The sequence below is a fragment of the Chiloscyllium plagiosum genome, chromosome 13, assembly GCF_004010195.1.
Source record: "Chiloscyllium plagiosum isolate BGI_BamShark_2017 chromosome 13, ASM401019v2, whole genome shotgun sequence".
In the NCBI taxonomy this organism is placed as follows: domain Eukaryota; kingdom Metazoa; phylum Chordata; class Chondrichthyes; order Orectolobiformes; family Hemiscylliidae; genus Chiloscyllium; species Chiloscyllium plagiosum.
Genome location: NC_057722.1, coordinates 13,059,010 through 13,083,556, shown reverse-complemented (window position 1 = coordinate 13,083,556; position 24,547 = coordinate 13,059,010). Strand labels below are relative to the sequence as shown.

Here is a 24,547-nt window from a genome sequence, read left to right as displayed (position 1 = left end):
TAAGCAGAATTTGCTTTCTTAAAATAAAATATGCTAGCCAAATAATCGATTTTTAAAAAAAGCAACATGTCGACTAAAGGGAGAGTCTCCTCGTTCTATGCCAAGGATTAATCATTTTTATCCTCCAGTGTTGTAGATGATTTCAGTCAAGGTCAATCAATAGCACAAAGATCAAGCGATGCTTACCACAAGTAGAGTACAGACTCTCCAGGCTCCAGTACCTTGACAGGGCTCCTCTAATACCATAACTGCTGTCAGACTCTGAGCCAGGAGACAGCCCTGAACTGCCGCTACTGCTGCAGCTGCCTGTTGTATGTGGCCCACTTGACTCACCACATTGCTGGGTCCTCATGTAGACCGACAGGTCAGGGAGAGGACTTTCCTCCCCTCCGTGCTTAGATTCGGTTAAAAGCTTCAGCCAGAGAACCTGCTGGCATTACAGTCAGCCTTTGGTGTGGTACCTGCTACTGTCTGGTGACAGACTGACTGCGAATCCCTGAGTGAACACTAGCTGCATCCGACTCACATACACAGTGATGTCACGGGGGTCCACTGAAGGGGGTTCCTTGACCCAATGTAACACTAACAGGGAAGATAATGTACATAAGTACATGAAAAAAATGAATACTCATTTGGATATTTTTTATTATGGTGAACTTATTATACTTCAAACCAATGGGAACTAAAACTAGATTGAACATATTTATATATAGATAAATGAATTAATTTTGAAACAAATATTGAGTTTTAAAGTTGACATGTATGTTTTTTAAATTGGTTTTAGGGAAATTGGCATGTCTTTTGTTTTATATTTAGGCATCATTCCTGAACAGGGGACCTTTTATCCAGACATTTGTATGTCTCCAATTGATACAGTGCTAAGTGTGTTAGTGTAGTAGGCTGTTCCGAGTGGTCAGTTTGCTTGTCATCTCTTGCTTTCAGCTCTCACCACTGGCTGCCAGTCCAATTGTTGCACACAGGGGACTGAGTGCATAAGCCTCTCCCACCCACACAAAGCCTTTGCATCAGCAAGCCTTGTGTTGTACTTTCCCATGAAAATCTATGTCAACTGTTACACCAGACCTGTCCTGGAAAGCCACTGCCACCTTCTAAGCAAGATGTACAACACACCTCTCGGGGAATGGACAGTCCCTTGATTGTGCAGCCATCAGTTCAAACTGTGTGTATCTTATCGTGCAATTCAGAATCAGGAAGCGCATGTGGCAAGTCACTGGGCTCCAATGGGCTGTAGCCACATCAGTGCAACTGGACAAATTATTTGCCAGTTCACCAAAGGGTGAGGTTGCAGATGAGTTCTCCTTTGGGGGCCTCAGATAAGAACTTCAATAGGGCTGCAAACACGGAATAAAAAGCAAGATTCATGGCAGGTCTGTGAGAAAGCGTGATGGCACTGTCAAGGCTCACAGAAGATCACAGCTCCAATGTTACACTGGCATTTCCATAGAGCCCAACATTTACAGCATTTTTGGACTCAGTTATGCTCCAGTATCTAGTGAGTGGGGCTCAGCTTTGATTGTGGCACAGAGGTGCCCAATGTCTCAGTGCTGCAGGCGAACTCAGGCTAACAGCATGAGGTCTCGGCAAAAGCAAAATACTGAGTTTGCTGGAAATTTGAAGTGAAAACAGGAAGTGCTGGAGGAACCCATCAGGCCAGGTAGCATCTGCAGAAACAGAGTTAATGTTTCAGGTCACTAACTGTTCTTCAGAACTGGGAAACATTTGAAATAAAATAGGCTTTAAACATGTGAAAATGAGGTTGGTCAGATAATAATATTGAGCAATTGTATTATTAGCGTTGTCTACTATAGTGAAACAAGTACATGCAAATTGTCCTTCACCTGGAGTGAGTGATTGGAGTGTTGAGGAGTGAGGAAGGAGGAGGTGAAAAGACAGGTGTAACATCTCCCAATGCTTGCAAGGAAAGGTGCCCTGGGAAGGGGAAAGAGTGTCATGGTTCTTTGAGGAGCTGAGCCAATAATCACAGAGGGAATAGCACTGATGAGAATCACAGAATCCCTCCAGTGTGGAAACAGGCCATTTGGCCCAACAAGTCCACACCAACTTTCTGTACAGCATCCCACCCAAATTCACCCACCTATCCTATCCTTGTATCTCTGTATTTCCCATGGCTAATTTATCTCACCTGCACATCACTGGACAATACGGGCAAGTTAATATGGCCAATCTACTTAACCCGCACATCTTTGGACTGTGGGAGGAAACCGGAGCATCCACAAGAAACCCACACAGACAAGGTGAGAATGTGCAAACTCCATATAGACAGTCGCCCGACTGGAATTGTACCCGGGTCCCTGGTGCTGTGAGGCAGCAGTGCTAACCACTGAGCCACTGTGTAGGAGTGATTAGAAAACATTTGCATGGATATATTATTGGATAATATTGTTCTGAATGTTTGTTTTCTTCAGTGCTATTTATTTTGACCAAGAGGCTACTATGACGGGATGGACAGAGGAATGACAAATAGTCAGTAATGCTAATGACAGGATGAATTCAAAAGGGAATTGGGAGTCTCAGTAACTGTTTATGCCCAACCATCCAAAGTGAAAAGATACTGGGGCATCATCCTGTTCCGTCTTCTCGCCTGCTACTCCATCTCCACTGGTTGTGGCTTTCATATGCCTGCTCATGAAGGTTCCACCAAAAACATATGGAGCTTATGAAGTGCACAGCAGACTACCACAAATTTGAAGGCATGCCCCAAGTGAGTATTATCTGACTTTCTTGTTACTGTATCAGGCAGTTGACCTGTTGCTTGAATGCTGACGGTCTCCTCTCCAATGCTGCAGGCTTGTTCCCTTGTGGTCAGCTGATGGAAAGAAGTCATGAGGCATGTGCACAGGTGGTGTTACCTTCTCAGTAAACCCCTGGTTCTTCATAATGGCTCATAGACAACATGGGTGGCAGACTACCTCAGGATCAATATATCTTGTCTGCTGCCAGGACGATGGGATTTCACCACATGATGGTCTGACCATGGTCTCACACCAGCAGCATATTAATGTAGTGAAAACCTTTGAGGATCTTGTTAAAATACATGTGGTTTGTAATATCTGCCCCACCATTAGCCAGGCAAAGCCTCCTGCATGCTCCTAATGCTTTTTAATAGTTCAGCTCTGGAAGGCGGGTAAGGAAGAACTGACTTTCGGTTACAAAAGCTTACCCTATCTACTTGCCATTTCTCTGATCACTTTGGAAAACACATTGCAGCGTAAAAGCAAAATTGAGAAAACAAACATTCATCGAGAATGCAAAGGTATCCACAGGTTTTGCCAAACCCATTCACAATTACACAACAGTGGTATCAAAAACCTTTAATCTGTGTCATCTTTTTTCTTGCTGTCTGCACAAGCCACTTTCCCTTTTAAACTTATTACATGTGTTTGTGTGGTGAGTGTTCGTATGTGTTTGGGGATGGGCTCAATGTTGTGTTTTTAAGATGTTTCATGGCATTAGTAAATAGTAAAATTCCTCCTTCTGCCATTCAAGAAAACTTGATAAGCAGGCTCTTTCACTTTCCAGCAAATTACATTTTAATTGAAGTGACGTAGCTGCATCCTAAAAAGAAAAAGAATGTTGTGACCAACCAAGTGGTGTTTACCAGAGAGGATTATTTTCCCCTTCCTCACGCAGTTGTGATAACAGTAGCAGCAGAAATGGTTTCAGCTACCTCTAGGACATGTCTATGAGCCTTTCTTGGAACCCTGTGGTACCAGTGCCATAGAGGAGATAAACACAGAAACAGAAAGATTTTTAATACGCAGAGTGTATTGGATCCTTCTTAAAGCTGCGAAAAATTGATCCCATTCATCAAATGAATTGAAGGGTCAATTATATCAGGCTTGGAATCAATGTAAACTTCAGGCAGGGAAGATGCAACAAGTATATTTCAATGTTTAATAGCACTCTCAAACAGCAGTCAAAATGGTAATAAATCTTGGATTTTACAACACTTTATTCGCACAGCTTTTTTGTCATGTCATTGGAAAGTTTTATTAATTTTATCTTTTATAGAGTTCACTCTTGTAATTCTATGTACTCTCAGTCCTTATCAATAACACCTTGGCATCTTTGTAGCTGGAAAATATTGTGGAGCCTATCAGGACATGATTTAAATTAATATGGGAGTTGCCTGACACATTCTTAATTGAGTAATAAATGCAGATATTCCATGTAATTGTTCTCAGCATAATGTACCAATTCAGTTTATTTTATCTGCATCTTTACTGGGCGGCAATGACCATAAAACATAGGAGAAGAAATAGGCCATTCAGTCCATCGAGTCTGCTGTGCTCTTCAATGAGATCACAGTTGATCTGATAACCTTTCACTCTACTTTCCTTTTTTTGATTCCCTTACTGATTAAAAATGTCTAACCCATCTTGAATATACTTAAAGATATAGCCTTGAAAGCCTTCTGCAGTGAAAAATTCCAGAGATTAAATTCTGCCAGGAGAAGAAATTCCTCCACATCGCACTTTGCCATTACTCTGAAATTATGTCCTCCAGTTCGAGATTCTCCCATAAGGGTAAACAACCCTTTCACATCTATCCTGTCAAGTCCCTTAATAATGTTGTAGATCCAATCTACTCAACCACTCCACATAAGAAAACTCCTCGATTGAAATCCCTCTAGATCTAATTGATCTTCTCTGGATTGCCATTGCCAGTTTATCTTTCTTCAGGCAAGGGGGCCAAGACTGTTCACAGGATTCCAGGGTGTGGGTCTGACTAGTACCTTGTATAGGTTTAGCAAGATTTCCCTATATTTATTCTCCACTCCCTTTGAAATAAATTCCATGTGTCTTTCCTATGACCTGCTAAACTTGGACACTAGCCTTTTGTGATTAATGCATGAGGACTCCTAAATCCTTCTGTACCAATGTTTCTGCAATCTTTCCCAATTTAAACAATATTCAGCTCCTCTATTCTTCCTGACAATCTGCATAACCTCAAATTCCCACATTATATTCTGTCTGCCAAGTTTTTGTCCACCCATTTAACCTGTCTATACCTCTGTAGACTCCTGATGTCATTGCACCTGCTTTTGTGTCATTTGCAAACTCGGCTGTAGTAAATTCACTTTCCTCATTCAAACCATCAATATGTACATGCAGTGAATAATGTGGTACTGATCTGCAATGATTCCAGTAGCACTCTACCATCTGATAATGCCTCCTTTTTTTCACAAATTCTCTATCTTCTATTAGTTAGCCAGTCCTTGACCCATATGATACCCAATGATGTGTTCTTATCGTATTAAGCAGACTTAGTCTCATACCTTATCAAATATCTTTTTGTATCCTTAGTAGCCACACACGCAGACAACAAGCAACATGAATTCGACTGGGACAACACTACTATCATAGGGCAAGCCAGACAGAGAACAGCCAGGGAATTCCTAGAGGCATGGCATTCATCCACAAACTCCATCAACAAACACATCGACCTGGACCCAATATACCAACCACTACAGCGGACAGCTGAAACTGAAAACCGGAAGCGGCAGGGACAGACCACTATAAACACTGGAGGAAACATCAAAGAAGCGCTTCGCAGGAGGCTTCTAAGCACTGATGATGTCGCCTAGCCAGGGGACGAAACGTTTGCAACAAAAACTTCCAGCTCGGCGAACAGAACCACAACAACGAGCACCCGAGCTACAAATCTTCGCACAAACTTTGATCTTTTTGTAAATGCAAATATATTATGTATCCTGGTTCCCCTTTATTTATCCTACTTGTCAACTCTTTAAAAATTGTAACACATTGTCAGACATCATTTACCATTGAAACCATGCAGATCCTGTTTGATTGTATTTTGTATTCTTATATTGTATTCTTATGTTATGCTTTGATATTACATTCTTTATTACATACTCTTAACATTTTCCCATTGACAGATATTAAGTTAGCTGGACTATAATGCCCTGTTTATTATCGCCTTCCCTTTTTGAATAAGAGTGCCACATTGTCAGTTTTAGAATCCTCTGGGACTTTTCACAGAAAGAAGGATTCTTAGAGGATTACTGGCATACAACCATTATCTTTGTTCAATATTCCAAGATACAAAACATCAGGTCCAGGAGACTTATCGGCCTTTAGCCCCATTAGTCTATCTAGTAACTTTTCTCTAGTGATAGCTATTGCATTTATTTCCTCTCACCATTAACCTCCTTGGTTATATTTTTGGAAATCCATTAATGCCTTTTACTGTGAAGACTAAAACGAAGTATTTATTCAATGGCCATGCCACTTTCTGGTTAGCCAGTATTATTCTAAGAGTCATGTGTTCACTTAGACATTTGACTTCTTTCAATATATTTTAGGAAGCTCTTACTCTTCATTTTTACATTGCTTGTTAGTTTACACTCAAAGTTTATTCTTTCCCTCTATTTTTTGTTGGGTCACCTTTTGTTGAATTTTAAAACTCTCTCAATCCTTTGGCTTACTATTGATCTTTTCTACATTGCATGTATTTTCTTTCAATTTGATACTATCCTTAACTTCATCAGCTAACCATTGTTAGTTTATCCCTCTCCTGGAATCCTTCTTTCTCACTGGGATACATATTTAGAACATAGAACAGTAAAGCACAGAACAGGCCCTTCATCCCACGATGTTGTGCTGACTATTGATCCTCATGTATGCATCCTCAAATTTCTGTGACCATATGCATGTCCAGCAGTCTCTTAAGTGTCCCCAATGACCTTGCTTCCTTCCTATAACAGGGCGACCAGAACTGGACGCAGTATTTCAAGTGCTGTCTAACCAAAGTTTTATAGAGCTGCAACAAGATCTCACGACTCTTAAACTCAATCCCCCTGTTAATGAAAGCCAAAACACTACATGCTTTCTTAACAACCCTGTCCACCTGGGTGGCCACTTTAAGGGATCTATGTACCTGCACACCAAGATCCTTCCTGTGAGTCATTAACTATTTTCTTAAATGTTCACCATTATTCATCAACCGCCTTTTCTGATTAAAGATAAACTCCATTTCCAGGCCATTGTAGCTAATTTTGCCCTCATTCATTTGTAATTACCGCTGTTGAAGTTCAGTATAGCTGCTTCCAATCCAAGTTTCTCACTTTCAAATGAATGCTAAATACCACCCTGTCATGGTCACTGTTTCCTCAGGAATCTTTTCCTCACTAATCCTGCCTCACTACACAACAGCAGATCCAAAATAACTCAATTCTTAGCTGGCTACTTTGTTCTATGAAACCAAATACACACTACAAATTCTTCTTCATGGCCACCTCAGCCAATTTGATTTTTCCAATCTACATGAAGATTAAAGTCAGCCATGATTAATGTGCTGCCTTTTATATATGCTCTCATTATCTCCTGATTTATTTTCTGTCCAACAAATCAGCTATCGTTAGGGGGCCTATAGATCACTCCCACCAGTGTCTTCTTGCCTTTTTTATTTCTTAGCTCCACTCATATGGATTTATATTAATGACTTCACCATCCTCTCCTTCCCGACTATCTTTTCAAAAGGTCATGGTAATATGTTAAACCTCATGAGGGTAGTGAGGTTTAAACCTCATCAGACCAAGTCCCATTATTGCTGGAGTCAACATCACTTAAGGATTTTATGCAACTATGCAAAATTCTGTAATTTCATTGACATTATGCCCAAGTTGACAGAAAGCACAGACCTGTTTTCTGTACATAACTATTTATTACAAATATATTGATCCTAGCTAAAGGAAAACAATTAAGAACAGTATAACTCTACTAATAAAATCTCTAACACTCTATAGGAATTTCCCTTACACACCCAGACAAGATAAAATGAAAACATGAGAGTCATAAGCAGAGGGAACAATGAGGAAGACAACTCAATGGTCTCTGTCTACAGGATTTACAAAGATGACCCTTTTGTCTTATCAGCTTCTCAATCCACCTTCTCCAGAGACTTTCACTTGTTTGCAGGAGATACACAATGTGTGGCTCATACTTGGTTAAGATCCACAGCTTAGAGCAACTGGCGAGGGAAGAAAATTGGCTTTCTTCAGGCTCGAAGTGCTTTTTATTGCAGAAGAAAGGATAGCTCCTGCCTTTTCAGATATATGATGACATCTGACTGAGCTTTTCACCCACAAGCTGTTCAGTTACCAGGCAGCCAATCACACAGTTATTTGCAGCAGAACGTCTTTGTCATCAAAAATAGCTCACCGCTCGACAGACCGATCAGCAACTTGTCACTGCCCAAATCTCCCTTTGCGCACCCTCCGCCCTGGATCCAGTTTGTCTTTAGTAAACACCTCCCTCTCCTGCTTGAACAAACAGCAGTATAAAGTGCACTTATAATGAGTGTCAGGTAATTTGCTTTTGAAAAGCGCAGTAACCTTTGATTTTTAAAACAGTCCTTTTTCCATTTCAGTCCACAATCCTAAAAACAGAAAAGACACAAATCTTATGAATAAAAGAGTCAGATTTCCTGTGTTATGATCCCAGCTTATGGCAATATGATACAAGTCAGATCCCAGAGTGAAATCTGCATTGATAGATCATATGTTTAATTTTTGTGGTGATTATGATTGTTGTTAGTCACAAACATATTCACAAAAGGCTACAAATGTTCTATAACAGAAGAACATATGCCTGTTACACAAAAGAGACAGAAAATGATCAAAGATATATATATATATAATATATATGAAAGAAATATCTAAACACCAACAGTAAAACCGTCCTGTTCCCCAACACTATGCTTTTACAGACATTCAATTCCTGAGTAATTTCTCTACGATCTCAAGTCTTGAAGTTTTTACTAATCTGACTCCTCCAACTTCATTTCTTTGAATAGTGGAGACAGTTTCATGATTCCTTTGAGTCCACAGGGATGAACATTCCACAATTTGATGGTCCAAACTTTTTCAGTTCTAATGACTTGAATATCTATCTAAAATATCCTGGCCTAAAAATACCACACTAAATCACGTGGCAAAGGTGACTGGGTATTACAAAACATCATAAAAAAACTCAAAAAGCCGAAGTAGGAGTCGGACTTCCACCATTCAATACGATCATGGCTGATCTCATCTCAGCCTCAACTCCACTTTCCTACCCGCTCTTCACAACATTTCAACCCATTACTAATTAAATCTCTATCTCCTTCTTAACTTCAATCAATGTCCTGGCATTCCACGGATACACAACCCTTTATGACAAGTAATTCCTCCTCATTTGTTTCAAATCTACTATCCCCTATCCCAAAATGATGACCTCTCATTCTAGATTTCCCAAGATAAGGAAACATCCTCTCTATGTCTACTTTGTCAATCCCCTTTAGCACCTTATATCTTTCAATTGGATCTCCTCTCATTCTTCTGAACTCCAGTGATTACAGACCTAAACTTCTCAATTTCTCTTCATAGGACAAATCCGTCATCTCTGGAATTAATCTAGTGAACTTCCTCTGAACTACTTCCAATACAATTAAATCCCTCCTCAAGTGAGGAGATCAAAACTACACGCAAGACTCCAGGTATGGTCTCACTAGTGCCCTGTACAATTGAAGCAACACTTCCTCACATTAATGCTCTTTTCCATTTGCAACCAATGCCAAAAATCCTTCTGCTTTCCTCATTACCTGATGTACCTATGTACCTCATTCTCTGAGCTAAGAGCTTGATTTAGCTGGTAGGAGACATTGTTCTCCCTTCTGAACTGATCTCCACATTCTTCTGAACTGAAACCTTGAACTGTCCATTCTGAGGTTAAAAATAAGCCAGCGGCTTTCTTGTCTGTTGTAAACATTCCATCCTTTCACAGCACAGGGGTCCTTCCAGGCACATGACTGCAGTCACACAATTTGTTGGAATTGATGCAATTAAGTTACTTGTTTTAAATGACATTCTGAGCTGCTTCTTAAAAAAAAAAATCTTGACAGCACTGATCCATATCAATCGGCCTCAAATTTAAATTCAAATCCCAAAATAAAATAAAAATATAAATACGTACATACAATACATTTTTCATCATACTCATAACTATCCCAAATATTTTTGTGACTCATCACAAACTTTTTGTAGCAAAAGTCTCTTGGCACTACAGAACTTGAAGATTGCTGAAAAAGAGAGAGCTGTCACTGACATGTTTTGTCCTGCACTTATCAGGAAGGAATGCCAAATTTCAAACAATTCCAACAGTAGCCAACATGTACAAGGCTACTGACCGGTTGGCAAGACAATTCTGATTGGCCGAGACTTTGCCACATATAAAGCAATTAGGGTCTAAGGGATCCCCAAGATCTTGAGCAACTCAAAGAAGATACACAGCTTAACGACATTGCTTTCACTTTGCAGAAAACAGATCCTTGTGCATGAATGTCTGTCATTTCAAGGAAGCTTAAATGAGCCATGTTACAAGCCTGACTGATTATCAGAAATTGCATATGACTGAAGCTAATGGGGCACTCAGCATTGCTTCATGCAGGGTTTTCATGAAATCTTACAACACAGAAAGAGATCATTTGACACATCTTCTATGTGCCAGATGTAACATCGCTCTTTACAGAAGTCTACACAGAAGCTTCAATCTTGAACTGAAATATGTCTCATCAGGTTTGGATTAGGGTAGTGTCCTAAGCCCAACTACCTTCAGCTGATTTACTAATGACCTTCCCTCATTCATAAAGTCAGAAATGGGGACGTTCACTGATGATTGCACAATATTCAGTGCCATTTGCAACTCCTCAGATTCTAAAGCAGTTCATGTTCAAATGAAACAAGATTTGGATAATATCCAGGCTTGGGCTGCCAAGTGACAAGTAACATTTGCACCAAACAAATGCCAGACAATGATCATTTCCAATAAGAGATAACCTAACCACTGCCCCTTGACATTTAATGGTGTTACCATCACTGAATCCCATGCTATCATTATTCTGGAGGTCACCATTAACCAGAAACACAACTTGACCTGCTACATAAACACAGTGGCTACAACAGCAGGTCAGAAGCTAGGAATATTGAGGCAAGCAAATCACCTCCTGACTTCACAAAGCCTGTCCGCCATCTACAGGGCACAATTCAGGAGTGCAAAGGAATACTCCCTGCTTGCCTGGATGGGTGCAGCTCCAACAGTACTCAAGAAGCTTGACACCAGCAGTGTGTACTGTCTACAAGATGCACTGCCGGAATTCACCAAAGATCCTTAAACAGCAACATCCAAACCCACAACTACTTCCATCAAAGGTCAAGGGCAGCAGATTTATGGGAACACCACCACCTGCAAGTTCCCCTCCAAGCCACTCATCATCCTGACTTGGAAATATATGGCCATTACTTCACTGCTGCTGGGTCAAAATCCTGGAATTCCCTCCTTAAAGGCAGTGCAGGTCAACTGAATATCATGTGAACAGCAGTGGCTCAAGATGTCAGTTCACCATTGATGGGCAATAAATGCTGGCCAGTCAGTATGTCACGAGTGAATAAAAAAATGTAGTTCCCCACCTGCCATGTCATTTCACCACACTTATCACACTCAACTGAAAAGTCATAGTTGCAGGTGGACGGTAGCATACATTCTTTGTTTTTATAGATATTTTTATTAGAAATTTAACATTTTTACAAGTTTACAAAAATAAACAAAACTCTCAAGTACAAACATTGATATACAATTAAATCTTAAATATATAATAACCAAAATTTAACAAAAGAAAAATACTAAGAAAAAAAAACAAAACTCAACTAACTACTAATCTAACCTACAACTAACCAGAGTGTATATTTAAGTCTCTTACATTATTCAAATAAGAGAAAGAGAAAAAAAAAAGGGGATAACATAGAAATTGGGTAGTGAGATACATGCTCGGAATGTGTTAACATCAAATGTAACAAAACCCGTATTTGTGCAGGATTCCTCTCCCAAGGGGCCCCGGACCAGCCAGGTTCGTAATCTCAATTAAATAAAAGCCCTTGTTAGGATAGCCGAAATATCTGTATTCATATAATTCAAGAAGGGCTGCCATATTTTATAAAATAATTCGGTCTTTAGTGCACCATATTTGGAAGGAAGTCAAGGGGAATACATTCCATAATTAATCTATGCCAAGTTGAAAGTCCAAAGGGCCCTCAGCCACCCAGTTTACCAAAATATTTTTCCTTGCACAGAAAGAGAGAATAGAAAATAGTCTCTTCCCATCCATGTCCAGGGAGGATAAGTTCGAAAGGCCCAAAAGGAGAGATACGGGGTTCACTTTAATTTCCGTTCCTAAAATTTCTGTCAGGGCACTTGCTACTTTAGTCTACTATCTACGGATCTTATGACAGGTCCATAGACAATGTACAAGAGTGCCCACCTCTATTTTACATTTGGGACACATTGGGGATGCCCCTGCCTTAAATTTTGCCAATCGGTCCGGTGCTATATGGGCCCTATGAAGTATCTTCAGCTGGATGGCCTGAGTTCTGTTACAAATGGTGATTCTTCTGGCATTTTCTCAAATGTCATTCCACGTTTCTATAGAGATTTCTAATCCCAATTCCTAATCCCATGTTTTAAGCAGATTGTCCATATCCCCCGATACTTCATCATGTAGTACTGATGGAGGATACCCCCATTGATCGTAGTACTCTACATTCTCTATCTGATTTATAAAGATTATCTAATAATATAGTCTTCTTCTGTATATAGTCTCGAATTTGGAAGTATCGATAGAGGTCTCCATTAGGTAATCTGAATTTCTGACGCAGCTGTTCAAAAGACATCAGGACCCCATCTTCAAACAGGTCCCCTAGACATGAGATACCCTTGGATCTCCAGAGTTTAAAAGTGGCAGCTGTAAACCCCGGTTGGAATCCCAATGCTCCCACTATCGGGGCATAGGGGGATGTTTTATGTGAGTTGCCCTCATTTTGCCGCATTATATTCCAAGCTTTAATTGTATTTAATATTATAGGGTTTTTACAGTGATCCGTACTGATTTTCCTCTTGTCTGAAAATAAAAGGTTAATAAGTGGGCATTTTACTTGAGAAGCTTCGATGTCCAGCCAGATTGATTGTGGATCAAACAAGACCCAATCAGCTACGTAACTTAATAAGGAACTTAACTGATATTTCCTAAAATCTGGGAAGTCCAATCCTCCCCTTGCCTGTGGAAGCTGTAGCTTCTTCAGCTTAATGACGGGCCGTCTATGATTCCAGATAAAGGAACCCAACCAGCCATATAATTTATGTAGTGCCAGCCTCAGCAGCATCACCGGAAGCATTCTCATAGGGTATAGCAGACGGGGCAGGACATTCATTTTAATTAGTGCTATTCTACCCAGCCAGGAAATTGGCAGGTCTCCCCATCGCTGGAGGTCCTGCCTTATCCTTTCCAGTAAATGCACAAAGTTAGCCTTGTATAACTGACCAAATACTGGGGTAATAAAAATGCCTAAATATAAGAAACCCTCCAGGGACCAACGAAAGGGAAAATGGGATCCGTCCACTAAATGGGGTATCATAGCAAGGCCACCCATTGGCACAGCCTCCGATTTTGAGAAATTAATTTTATAGCCTGAGAATGCGCTAAATGTATTAATAACTTGGATTAAGCGAGGTACGGACATCAGAGGATTAATGAGGAATAGAAGAACATCATCTGCATACAGGGTAATTTTATGTTTACCTGTACCAATCCTCGGGGCCGTTATATTAGGATCTGCCGGTACAGCTTCTGCTAGTGGTTCAATTATTAGCGTAAATAACAATGGCGAGAGAGGACATCCCTGACGGCAGCCCCTACCCACACTGAAGCTATCCGAACCTAATCCATTGGTAACCACAACTGCTTTGGGATCACTATACAATGTTGAGACCCATTTGGTAAACACCTTTCCAATGCCGAACCTTTCCAATGTGTAAAACAAAAATGACCATTCAACCTTATCAAATGCGTTTTCCGCGTCTAATGAAACTACTACTCCTGGTATCTTTCCCTGATGGCAGGCTTGAGTCATATTCAAAACCTTTCTAATATTATTGGATGATCTACAGCCCTTAATAAACCCGTCTGATCCTCCTTTATGATATGTGGCAGTACCCTTTCTAGTCTCAATCTAACATTTTAGAAAGGATTTTAAAATCTACATTTAGCAAGGATATTGGTCTGTATGACGTACAATCTTCTGGATCCTTTCCTTTTTTAAGGATAAGAGAGATATTTGCCTCTTTCAGCGAAGGCGGGAGACAGCCCTGACTATATGCATAGCTATACATGTCCATAAGTGGACCAGCCAATATTTCTGTAAATTCTTTATAGAATTCAGCTTGAAAACCATCTGAGCCAGGTGCCTTACCGCTCTGAAGTTGCCAAGTATTTCTTGGACTGTTAGGGAGAATTTAAGACCGATACCTGTTCCGGAGTTAGGCCCGGAAAGGTCAAATTTTTTAAAAATGATTGCATCCTCCTAGTCCTGTCTTCACAATACTGCGATTTATATAAATCAGAATAAAATTTTCTAAAGATTGCATTAATCTTTTTATGATCATCAGTCAAAATACCTGTACTTTCCATGATAGACGTGATAGTTTGAGGGGCCTTTTTTACTTTGCAAGAAATGCTAAGTATCTACCCGGTTTGTCGCGAAATTCATATAACCTTTGTTTTGCAAATAATATTTCCCTCTTAGCCATTTGGGTAAGCGTAGTGTTTAGAGCTGTCCTAAGGGCCATAATCCTTTGCAATTTAATAATAGAAGGTCTATCAGTGTATGCAGTTTCAGCTGCTTTTAAGCGTGCTTCGAGCAGACGCTGTTGTTCTCCCTTTAACTTTTTCTGGGTCGCTGAGTAGGAGATGATCAAACCTCGCACGTAAGCTTTGATGGTCTCCCACATCATTGATGGGTTGCTAGCCGTACCTAAATTAATTTCTAAAAATGTTTTAAATTCTTGAGAGAAGTACTTTACAAATTTACTGTCTTTCATTCAGAAGGGGTCCATACGCCAATGCCGAGGGGATGTCCCATTGTTTCTCGCCTTGGTTTCCATATATACAGCAGCGTGATCGGAAATTGCTATACTACCTATTTTACAGGATTATATGGAATTTTTAAAAAATCGAGGGGGCAAAAGACATATCAATTCTGGTATGGCATTTATGTGGATTGGAGTAAAAAGAAAAATCTCTGCCCTGTGGATGAAGACATCTCCATACATCTACTAATCCTAATTCTTTGTTCAGATCCACCAATTGTCTAGATCTGGGAGATACTCCTGCAGTACTCTTGGGAATCCTATCTATTTCCGGATCCATAATACAATTAAAATCTCCCCCTATAATTCAATCTGCCATCTTTACCTGGTGTGGCCTGCGTGTGACTCCATGTTCTCCACTAACCTCCCTCTGAAACGGTTGAACAAGCCAATTGGAGGGAGGTGGGGGTGGTTACCCACCACCAGTTCAGAGGCAGTTAGTGATAGATATACAATGTTGAATATGTCAGTGGCTCTTGCCTTTCTCACACTGAATTTACAAAGCTGGTTTCTCTAACCCAGAAAAAAGCTGCTCCCTTTGGAGAGGAGAAAATATTCCAGGATCCCCAATTGTTGTTGATGTTAGGAATGCTGTTTCTTTCTATTGAATCATTTTTTCTCTCTCTCTCTCTCTTGTTCCCGGTCTAGATTACATTCGTCCTGTTTGTTTACCTAACCACGCTTCTCCAGTTCCAAAGAAAATTTTGGCATGGGTCACTGGCTGGGGCTACACTAAAGAATTTGGTAATTATCACTATGGATATGAAATGAGATCATTGTTTTGAAGATAGTAGGAAAGAGAGGAGTTTCCCCATGCGCTGCACCAGGGGCATAGAGTTTCATGTCTTTGTGGAAAGTCTTTAATTGTGGGGCAAAGTCAGGGGTAGGATTTAAGTTCCCATTGTTACTGCTACATCCTAGAAATCTGTTGGTCTCATTGACAGATTTTGGGGTTCCAATTTAAGATTTATCCAACACTGAGGAAGTCCCCCGGCTTATATATATACTTATATACATACACATATATATACACACATATATATACATACACACATACATACATAGAATAATAAAAAAAAACAACCCCAAGGGGGGGGAGAAAATCATGAAATAGAGAACAAATAAATAAATCCCTCTCCCCACCCCCCAAGATAATATTAAACAGTAAGATAAGAAAAAAGAAAAAGGGGGGGGATTATAAACCGGAGTGGGGGAAAGACAAACCAACATCCATTGTCTCTTACAATTTATCTAAGAGAGTCCAAAAATTCCTTAGCCTTTTCCGGCGATCCGAAGTTATACACGGATCCTTCATGGTTAAAGCGTAGCGTCGCTGGGTAGCGTAAGGAGTACTGAATATTTAAGTCCCTTAAACACTTCTTCGCCTCATCGAATGCCTTCCTCTTTCGGACCAGAGCTGGGGGAAAGTCCTGGAATAACATGATCTTGGATCCTTTATAGATCATGGCTTGGGAATCTTTTCCAAGATTTCTAGAGGCTTCTAGGAGTATCTGCCTCTCCTTATAGCTCTGCAGCCGGAACAGGACCGGGCGAGGGCGCTGATTCGAGCCTGGCCCGCGTACTGCGACCCGGTAGGCCCATTCCACCCTTACCTGGTCTGATCCAGCCTCCAGATTTAAAAGCTGTGGCAGCCACTGCTCCAGTAATGCTGTAAGCTGGCTTTCCTCTTTCCGTTCGGGAAGGCCCAGCAAACGAATATTTTTTCGGCGACCTCGATTATCGAGGTCATCAATATGATTCTCTAAGGTCCGGACTCGCTGCTCGAGAGTCCGGACCTGATCCACGGCCGATTGCGCTGTGGTTTTGGAGGTCGCGGCCTTTAGCTCCGCCCCTCCGACTCAGCGCTCGATTTCTTTAATGTCTCAGTCGTGCTTTTGCAGCGCGGCCGAGAGTGAGTCCCATCGACTTCAGGATTCTTCAATGAAAGCATTGATCTTCACATGCAGTTTGGAGATGATTTCCACAAGGCTTGCCACTGTAAGTAAGTCCCCCGAGGTAGCTGTGGACGCCTCTGCTGCAGCTGGAGAGGGTGGGGGAGGGGTTCCTGCTTGCTGAGAGCTGCAGGCTCCCTTCCCTTTAGTCATTTTTACTAAAGATTAGATTGTTTAAATTTAATACTAAGCAACTAATTAAATTAAACAGATATTTTAAATGATTTGGTGAGTGTGGTGGGGGTGGGTGGCCCACTTTGCCCAAGTCTTGAGAGGAGCACTATAGACTCAGACTTGCTGGGTCGCCGCCATCTTGGATCCCCTCCAGCACACATTCTTAATAATTCTCTTTTTTTGTAGTACAGTAGACTGAAATTGTTCCACCACGTGGACTTTATCAATTCAAGAAGGTGGCCTATCACCACCGTATCGAGGAACAACCAAATCCTCTGAAAGCATTTTAATAAAAATGTTCTTCAACTGAGCAATGGCTATTTAAAGTGACAACTGATAAAGCATTATGTATGTCATGTTATATGTGATTATCATAAGACATGACTGAAGCAAAAATTAATGTGGTAAGAGGAGTATGTACAGAAGACTAAACATCCTGAAAGGAATGCTGTATGACATTTTAAGAAAAGCCATTCAACTATATGTATGTTGTCATGTATTTCTGATTTTTAACTGTATGTTTTAGCGATAATTATTATACATTTATCATTACTTCCCCATTGAACACTTGGCAACAAAAAATATTTGACTACATTTTTGATATTTAATCTGTCTTTGTCAATAGTGCACCACCTACTGGTGCTTAAGCAAAACACTGGCAAAATAGCCTCCCAACGCAACTGACAGTCATTTTGATTATTTAATATGTGCTCGCCTCTTCAATGTTGCTTTTGTATCTCTACTCTGTTACCATACATTAAAACACAGACATATAATCTAGTGTCATGTTTGAAAAAATGAAGCAGAAATTTCACCTGGAAACATTCATAAATTCAATTTAATTTCTAATAATACTACCAGGAGGTAACTTCCTCACAGCCTGTAGTATACTTTTAAATGTGGGTGCCAGATTCCTGGTAAGATGACAACTCAAAGCCAGTACCTTGGAATTTGGTCTTCTGTAAGTACTAGCCTCAAACCAGTACTTATAGGGTAACTGCCCCCTTCATTGAGTCCAGTTTCCCTCTATTGGTGCAATGATAAAATGTCTTTAATAAAGCCCCCACAGTTGCTCCACTGAATAACAAGTTGTACACTGAATTCTGTGACTGCACCTCAGGCTGTATTGTTTGGAGTAAGTAAAGGTGTCCTTGAAAATATACTTTTCAAAGTTCATATTAAAACCCTTGATTAGGTCACTTGATAATCTTTTATGGATTATTGAATCTGTTTGAAGTTTGAAGGTTAAGATGTGGCCTGATTATGCTGAGCAACCAACTAAAATCTGAACAATGGTCTCCAAGACTGTTTGCTGTCAAAAAAACAAGAATTTGAATTACAGTATGTCAGTAATTTGAGAAATTACATGTAGTAATTGGAGTATACTTGTGGGGGGAATTGGTAATATTCTCATAGCTCACCCCATTCAATTTATCCTCATGCCATTTCTGAGTCTGTCGTGGACTTGGTAATAGAGATGGAATTTTAACATAAAATCATAAGACTTAGGATCAGAACTGGGTGACTCAATCCACTGAATTGGTTCCACCATATATGGAATCATAACTGATCTGAATATCCTTCACTCCTTTTTTTAACCATATCCACAGAACTCTTAATTCTCCTACTGATTAACAATGTGCCAATATCAGCCTTGAATACACTTAACAAAACATCCTCAGTAGTCTTCTGCAATAAAAGAATCCCACAGACTGACGACCTTCAGAGATGAAATTCCTCCTCATGCCTCTCTAAGCACCAGACTACTTTAAAGATTAATCCCTCTGATGAGAGAGTCTCCCACAACAGGAAACAACCTCTCTGCATCTTGTCCTGTCAAGATGATAAGAATCTTATATAATACAATAAGGCCTTTATGCATTCTGGTAAACTCCAATGAGTACAACCTACTCAACCTCTCATAAGAAAATCCCTAAAAACTCAGGATCAAGTCCAGTGAATCTTCATTAGATCGTGTCTATTGCCCATATATCTTTCCTTTCCATAAGAAAAACAAAACTGGTCACAGTAATCCAAATGCGGACTGAAGTGGTCCTTGCACAGCTTTAGCAAGACTAATCACTCCTTTGCAATGAAGGCCAGCAATCCATTTGACATCCCTATGAACTGCTGAAATTGGATGCTAGCTTTTTGTAATTGATACACAGGGACTCCCAAATCCTCTTGTGCTGTAGCTTTCATGGTCTTAACAAGCCCATTTTGAAGACCATTCAGCTCATCATGATTCATCCATCCAGACAGACCATAGCATGTACCATCCCATTGTTGATTAAATGATTGCAGAGTTTTTGCTTTCACTATCTTTTGAGCAATTCATTCATTGGTTGATCCAACTTTATGAAGCAAATGTCATAATATCTGCCACAAAAGTTTGAACCTGTGTTCCCTTGTATCATCCCTTATATATCCAATCGTTTCCTTGCAATTATTCCCAAACATCTGCCAATTACAAAATAATATCAGTAGAGTCATAGAGATGTACAGCACAGAAACAGACCCTTCAGTCCAACCCATCCATGCCACCAGATATCCCAACCCAATCTAGTCCCACCTGCCAGCACTTTCCCCATATCTTTCCAAACCCTTCCTATTCATATACCCATCCAAATGCCTTTTAAATGTTGAAATTGTACCAGCCTCCACCACTTCCTCTGACAGCTCATTCCATACACATACCACCCTCTGCATGAAAATGTTGCCCCTTAGGTATCTTTTATATCTTTTCCCTCTCACCCTAAACCTATGCCCTCTAGTTCTTGACTCCTGCACCCCAGGGAAAAGACTTTGTCCATTTATCCTATCCATGCCCCTCATAATTTTGTAAACCTCTATAAGGTCACCCCTCAGCCTCCGACGCTCCAGGGAAAACAGCCCTAGCCTATTCAACCTCTGCCTATAGCTCAAATCCTCCAATCCTGGCAGCATCCTTGTAAATCTTTTCTGAACCCTTTCAAGTTTCACAACATCTTTCCGAGAGGAAGGAGACCAGAATTGCACGCAATATTCAAACACTGGTCTAACCAATGTCCTGTACAGCCACAACATGACCTCCCAACTCCTGTACTCAATTCTCTGATCAATAAACAAAAGCATACCAAACACCTTCTTCACTATCGTATCTACCTGTGACTCCACTTTCAAGGAGCTATGAACCTGCACTCCAAGGTCTCTTTGTTCAGCAACACTCCCTAGGACCTTACCATTAAGTGTCTAAGTCCTGCTAAGATTTGCTTTTCCAAAATGCAGCACCTCGCATTTATCTTAATTAAACTCCATCTGCCAGTTCTCAGCCCATTGGCCCACCTGATCAAGATCTTGTTGTAATCTGAGGTAACCTTCTTCGCTATCCACTACACTTCCAATTTTGGTGTCATCTGCAAACTTACTAACAACAGTACATTTAATAGCTTGCGTACTTTAACCTCAAGATGTTTTCCAGTCATCAAGTAATTAAATAATAAATCTTCGCTTCAGGACTTAATGGCACCATCATTGTGGTTACTTATTTCAGGTCCCCAGTTTAGTTCCCGTTTATAGGCAGTAAGCCTGAAATACTGAGGCCTCGGGAGGTGAGCAACTCCGTAAGTCAGATGGCTCTGCTGTTAGGTGAGGCAGAACCTGATTCCTTCTCCCATCTCCATAAACCATTCCAGCTGTGCTTCTTAAAACTTACCTCTTCGCCAAAACATTTGGTTACCTGTCCTGATATCTTCTCCTTCAACCTGACGGAAATATCTTTGAGTTTGTTTGATAATACTCCTGAAAGGTTCCTTAACTTAGACTTACAGAGCAACTTTATATATGTTCATAAATTATAAAGATGCTCTCTTTCCACTGGGTCATTGGATTGTGATCAGCAGTGAGAAACCTATCTGATTCTAATACTCCTCATCTAACACCAGAATTCTGAAGCTAACTGTAGCAACAGTAGCAAACTATCTGAATGTTTCAGTGTGGATACAAAAATCTGCAGGCAGGTGTCACATGTTCGTGAAGCCACGATTAAAAGTCTGAGAGTGAGATATCTGACTAAGACATCTATAATTAAACACTAACCTTGTTTGGAAAATAATTGCTAATAGCATCAGTAAAATTACTAATGACTCTGCACAGGAAGATAACCAACACTGCCCATTTAAGTGAATTATTGTCACTTCCCACAGAACATTATCAATTTCCAAATAAGCTTCATAAGGACTAAGGTGAATTTGAATTCGCTGATGCAGGGAGCTAGATCTTGGCTAAAAGTTGAGAGGTGGTAAAACATAGTAAATTATTTTATTCCAGTAAGGTACTCATGCATCTGGTTCCTTTCAAATATATCACCACCAGAGTCCAACACAAGTAATTTTTAAAAATGCCAATAGTTAGATTACAATTATAATCATTTTCAAAGAAACTTATCACAGCCTACATAGTAAAAGGGTTGAGAAACCTTCCCCCATGCCTATGTTAATCAATTGACATTTTATTTACTTATTCAAATCTAAACATCAACTAAGCTTGAATTACATACCAGGAGTTGCCATCCACCGCTTATACCCGATACAGTCGAGTCCTGTTGGTGTGCTCTGGGAGAATGTAAGAAATCTCAGAGGAATGTCTTTGAAGGTAGAAGAGAGAGGAGATAGAAAGGAAAACCTCCTTCCAACCTACAGAAAGGATGAAGTATTTAGAATAGTTGTATTATCTAAATGACAGTACAATAATATCACTACGCACAACTTCTCTGTCCCTCAGTCATGATTGATTTCTCAACACAGACAGGATAAACCCACTGTATACCCATCCAAACATGGATGAAATACAAAACAAAAGTTAAGCCCCATTTATCTAGATAATGCAAGCATATTACTGTAATAAATAGCGTTTTGCTTTTTAAATATCGTGAAGTTTATTATGTAACAATTCTAGATGAAAGACTGTTTGAAAGTTTTTGAAATGTTTGTTTAACTACACTGAAAGATTAAACACAGGAAAACACTCCCAGATGGAGAGTATTCAATTTGCCAGCTTTACATTGTGCACTGCTATGCTAGCATCAAATACCTTTTGTAACTGGAAACTTTGAAGAGATGTTTTCGAAACAAAGAAGCAGTGAAAACCAATAGATGGAACAAAACCTAGGAAGAACATACTGAGGTTCGATAGTTGAAGGAAACCATGAGGAGTGAACTTATTAGCCGTACAGATAGAGGAACAAATTGACTTTACTAGATGCACCAATGTTGAAAGATGAGGTCAGATTGGAATGATGAAGGGATCCACTCCTTATCTTCTACAGGTTACACCCATGCCAGTAAAACCAAGATGATGTAAGATTTAAAAATGAAGGTAAATGTTCAGGATGTCTTGAGTTGTGTCTGTGTGGTGGCAATGTGCGAACCTTTGTAGACATTTCTCCTGTTTGCTATTTGAAGTTAAGCTTTAAACATATTCTAACAGAACATATTTACAAATTCATTCCGAATTACAAACAGGAGAAAAGTACCACCAAGAAAAATTACATTATCGCAGCAAACAGCAACCTGGAAAATCCGTACTCCTGTGATAATTAATCCTTTTCGTAAATGGTGATAAAATTATATTAATCCAGAGTTCACAGGTTGATAATGATAAAGACAACAATGAACTTCACAAGAGGGGTTTCATTGGAAATCAACTAAAGGAGAACTTCCTTCACTTGTTTCAAGGCATTGCATTGGCTAGTTTAAATGAAATCCTCTCAGAGCCAATCACTATCTGCAAATCCTCTTCCTGTTGCCCCCTGTTAACTACCTGCAATTTTCCTATCTTACTTTTGAAATCCAATGAAACCTCTGGAAGCTTTGGAAAGACAGTAATAAAAGCATAGTGACCCAACTAATCTGAACCACAGAGATATCTAGGAAATGAAAGTAGTATGGAACACTAATGTTTGAGAAGATGATTTATAAAGTGAAGGCCCCACAGATACACAGCGACAAGAAGGAGGCTGAAGGGCCATAGAGGCAACAGCTCACAGTACTTCAGAGGGCATGTGGCTTTATCTTACTTCATTGTGAACCTCAGCAATGCTCCTGCCATGTCTGGTTCTGTGGTTCTCAAGCTCTGCAATCAACTTTCTCCGTCTCTTCCTTGCTTCTTCCAACAACAATTCATCTGAGTTGCAGCGTTTATAAGGCGATATAGATATCTCCTCTATTTCATCCTCACTATCTAGTTTACATTTCCCTTCAGCACGATCAAATAACCAGGCCACTTGTCCAAAGTCTGAGAAAGGTCTCTGGCGTGGGTGCATCTGGTTGTGGCTTCGCAGGACTGTTGGCATGGTCGAGTTCCTCTCTTGTGTTGTTTGGGTTGGATGCTTACTTACTTCCTGTGTGGCAGTGCCAGGTAGAGAAATGTTTCAGATTCAAACAATAGAAGAATAAACATAAACACATGACATACTGATGGAACATGGGAGAACTTGCTGCATAAGGTGATCTTATATAAGATGGAAATGGTTAAGTGCTTTCCAGTATACAAGATTGACATCTGTCCTGTTATAGATTTCTCAGTCAGTTCCAGGGCTGGCAGGTTAGGGTTTGGGGCAGGCAGTGTTGGGTAAGCATAGTGTTCAGTAGTTACTCAGGAGTTAAACAATTTAACAGTATAACCTTTCATTCATAAACAGTTTGCTTAATTGCATCAGAATCATGTGAAGCTTCCAATTTGGAGACTTTCAAATGATTCCAGGTGTAGACAAATGGCCCAGTGGAAAATTCAATTTCCCAGGCAATTCCTTTGGGTTGCGCTATGCTCGGGATTCTGCAAGGTCCCAATGTGTGACTCCCATCTATGCTGTAATAAAACTGAATGACCAGCAGAAAATCTACCCATAATGTATTGGATAGAGGAAACATTTCAAGAGTGAAGCTATAATTAGCAAACTGAATACTTTAAATGTTCAGTTGCAATTCCTTATATTCTGGTTATGGCATTCCTGAATGATATGTTACAAATTTTGAACTTCATAAGACAGCTAGGTTTTAAAATGTTTCATTTAATAGAAGGTAAAATCGAATGTCCAGAACAGGCTGATGGTGACCATCCTAAACTCTGCCCAGAGACAGGTCTTTGTAATGTTTAACTGAAAGCTATTTCTTTTTATTCATTCATAGCATGTGGGTGTCGCTGGATAGGCCAGCATTTATTGGGCATCAAAAATTGCCAGATGGCATTTTTTTTTTTTTAAGAAGCATCAACCACATTCCTGTGCATCTGGACTCACATAAGGATGACGGTTTCCTTCCCTAAAGGACATTAGTGAACCCAATGGTTTTTTCCAACAATTGACAATAGATTATTGGTCATCATTAGATTCTTAATTCCAGCTTCGAACCTGGCTCCCCAGGACAA

The 24,547-nt window shown here is 40.0% G+C and overlaps 1 protein-coding gene across 4 annotated transcripts in view; it reads right to left on the bottom strand.

Annotated features, from left to right (window-relative positions):
- The window catches only part of arhgef4 (Rho guanine nucleotide exchange factor (GEF) 4), a 294,049-nt gene that overhangs the window by 147,813 nt on the left and 121,689 nt on the right, over positions 1 to 24,547 (bottom strand). For 2 of the 4 annotated variants that reach the window (XM_043701908.1, XM_043701907.1), the window contains 2 exons: positions 23,199 to 23,522; positions 21,681 to 21,816 (listed from right to left, as the gene is read on the bottom strand). In XM_043701908.1, coding sequence (XP_043557843.1) covers positions 21,681 to 21,816; positions 23,199 to 23,522 — 460 coding nt within the window. Of the gene's footprint in view, positions 1 to 186; positions 479 to 21,680; positions 21,817 to 23,198; positions 23,523 to 24,547 lie in introns of those variants that run through there. The other 2 variants (XM_043701909.1, XM_043701910.1) reach the window with 2 other exon arrangements.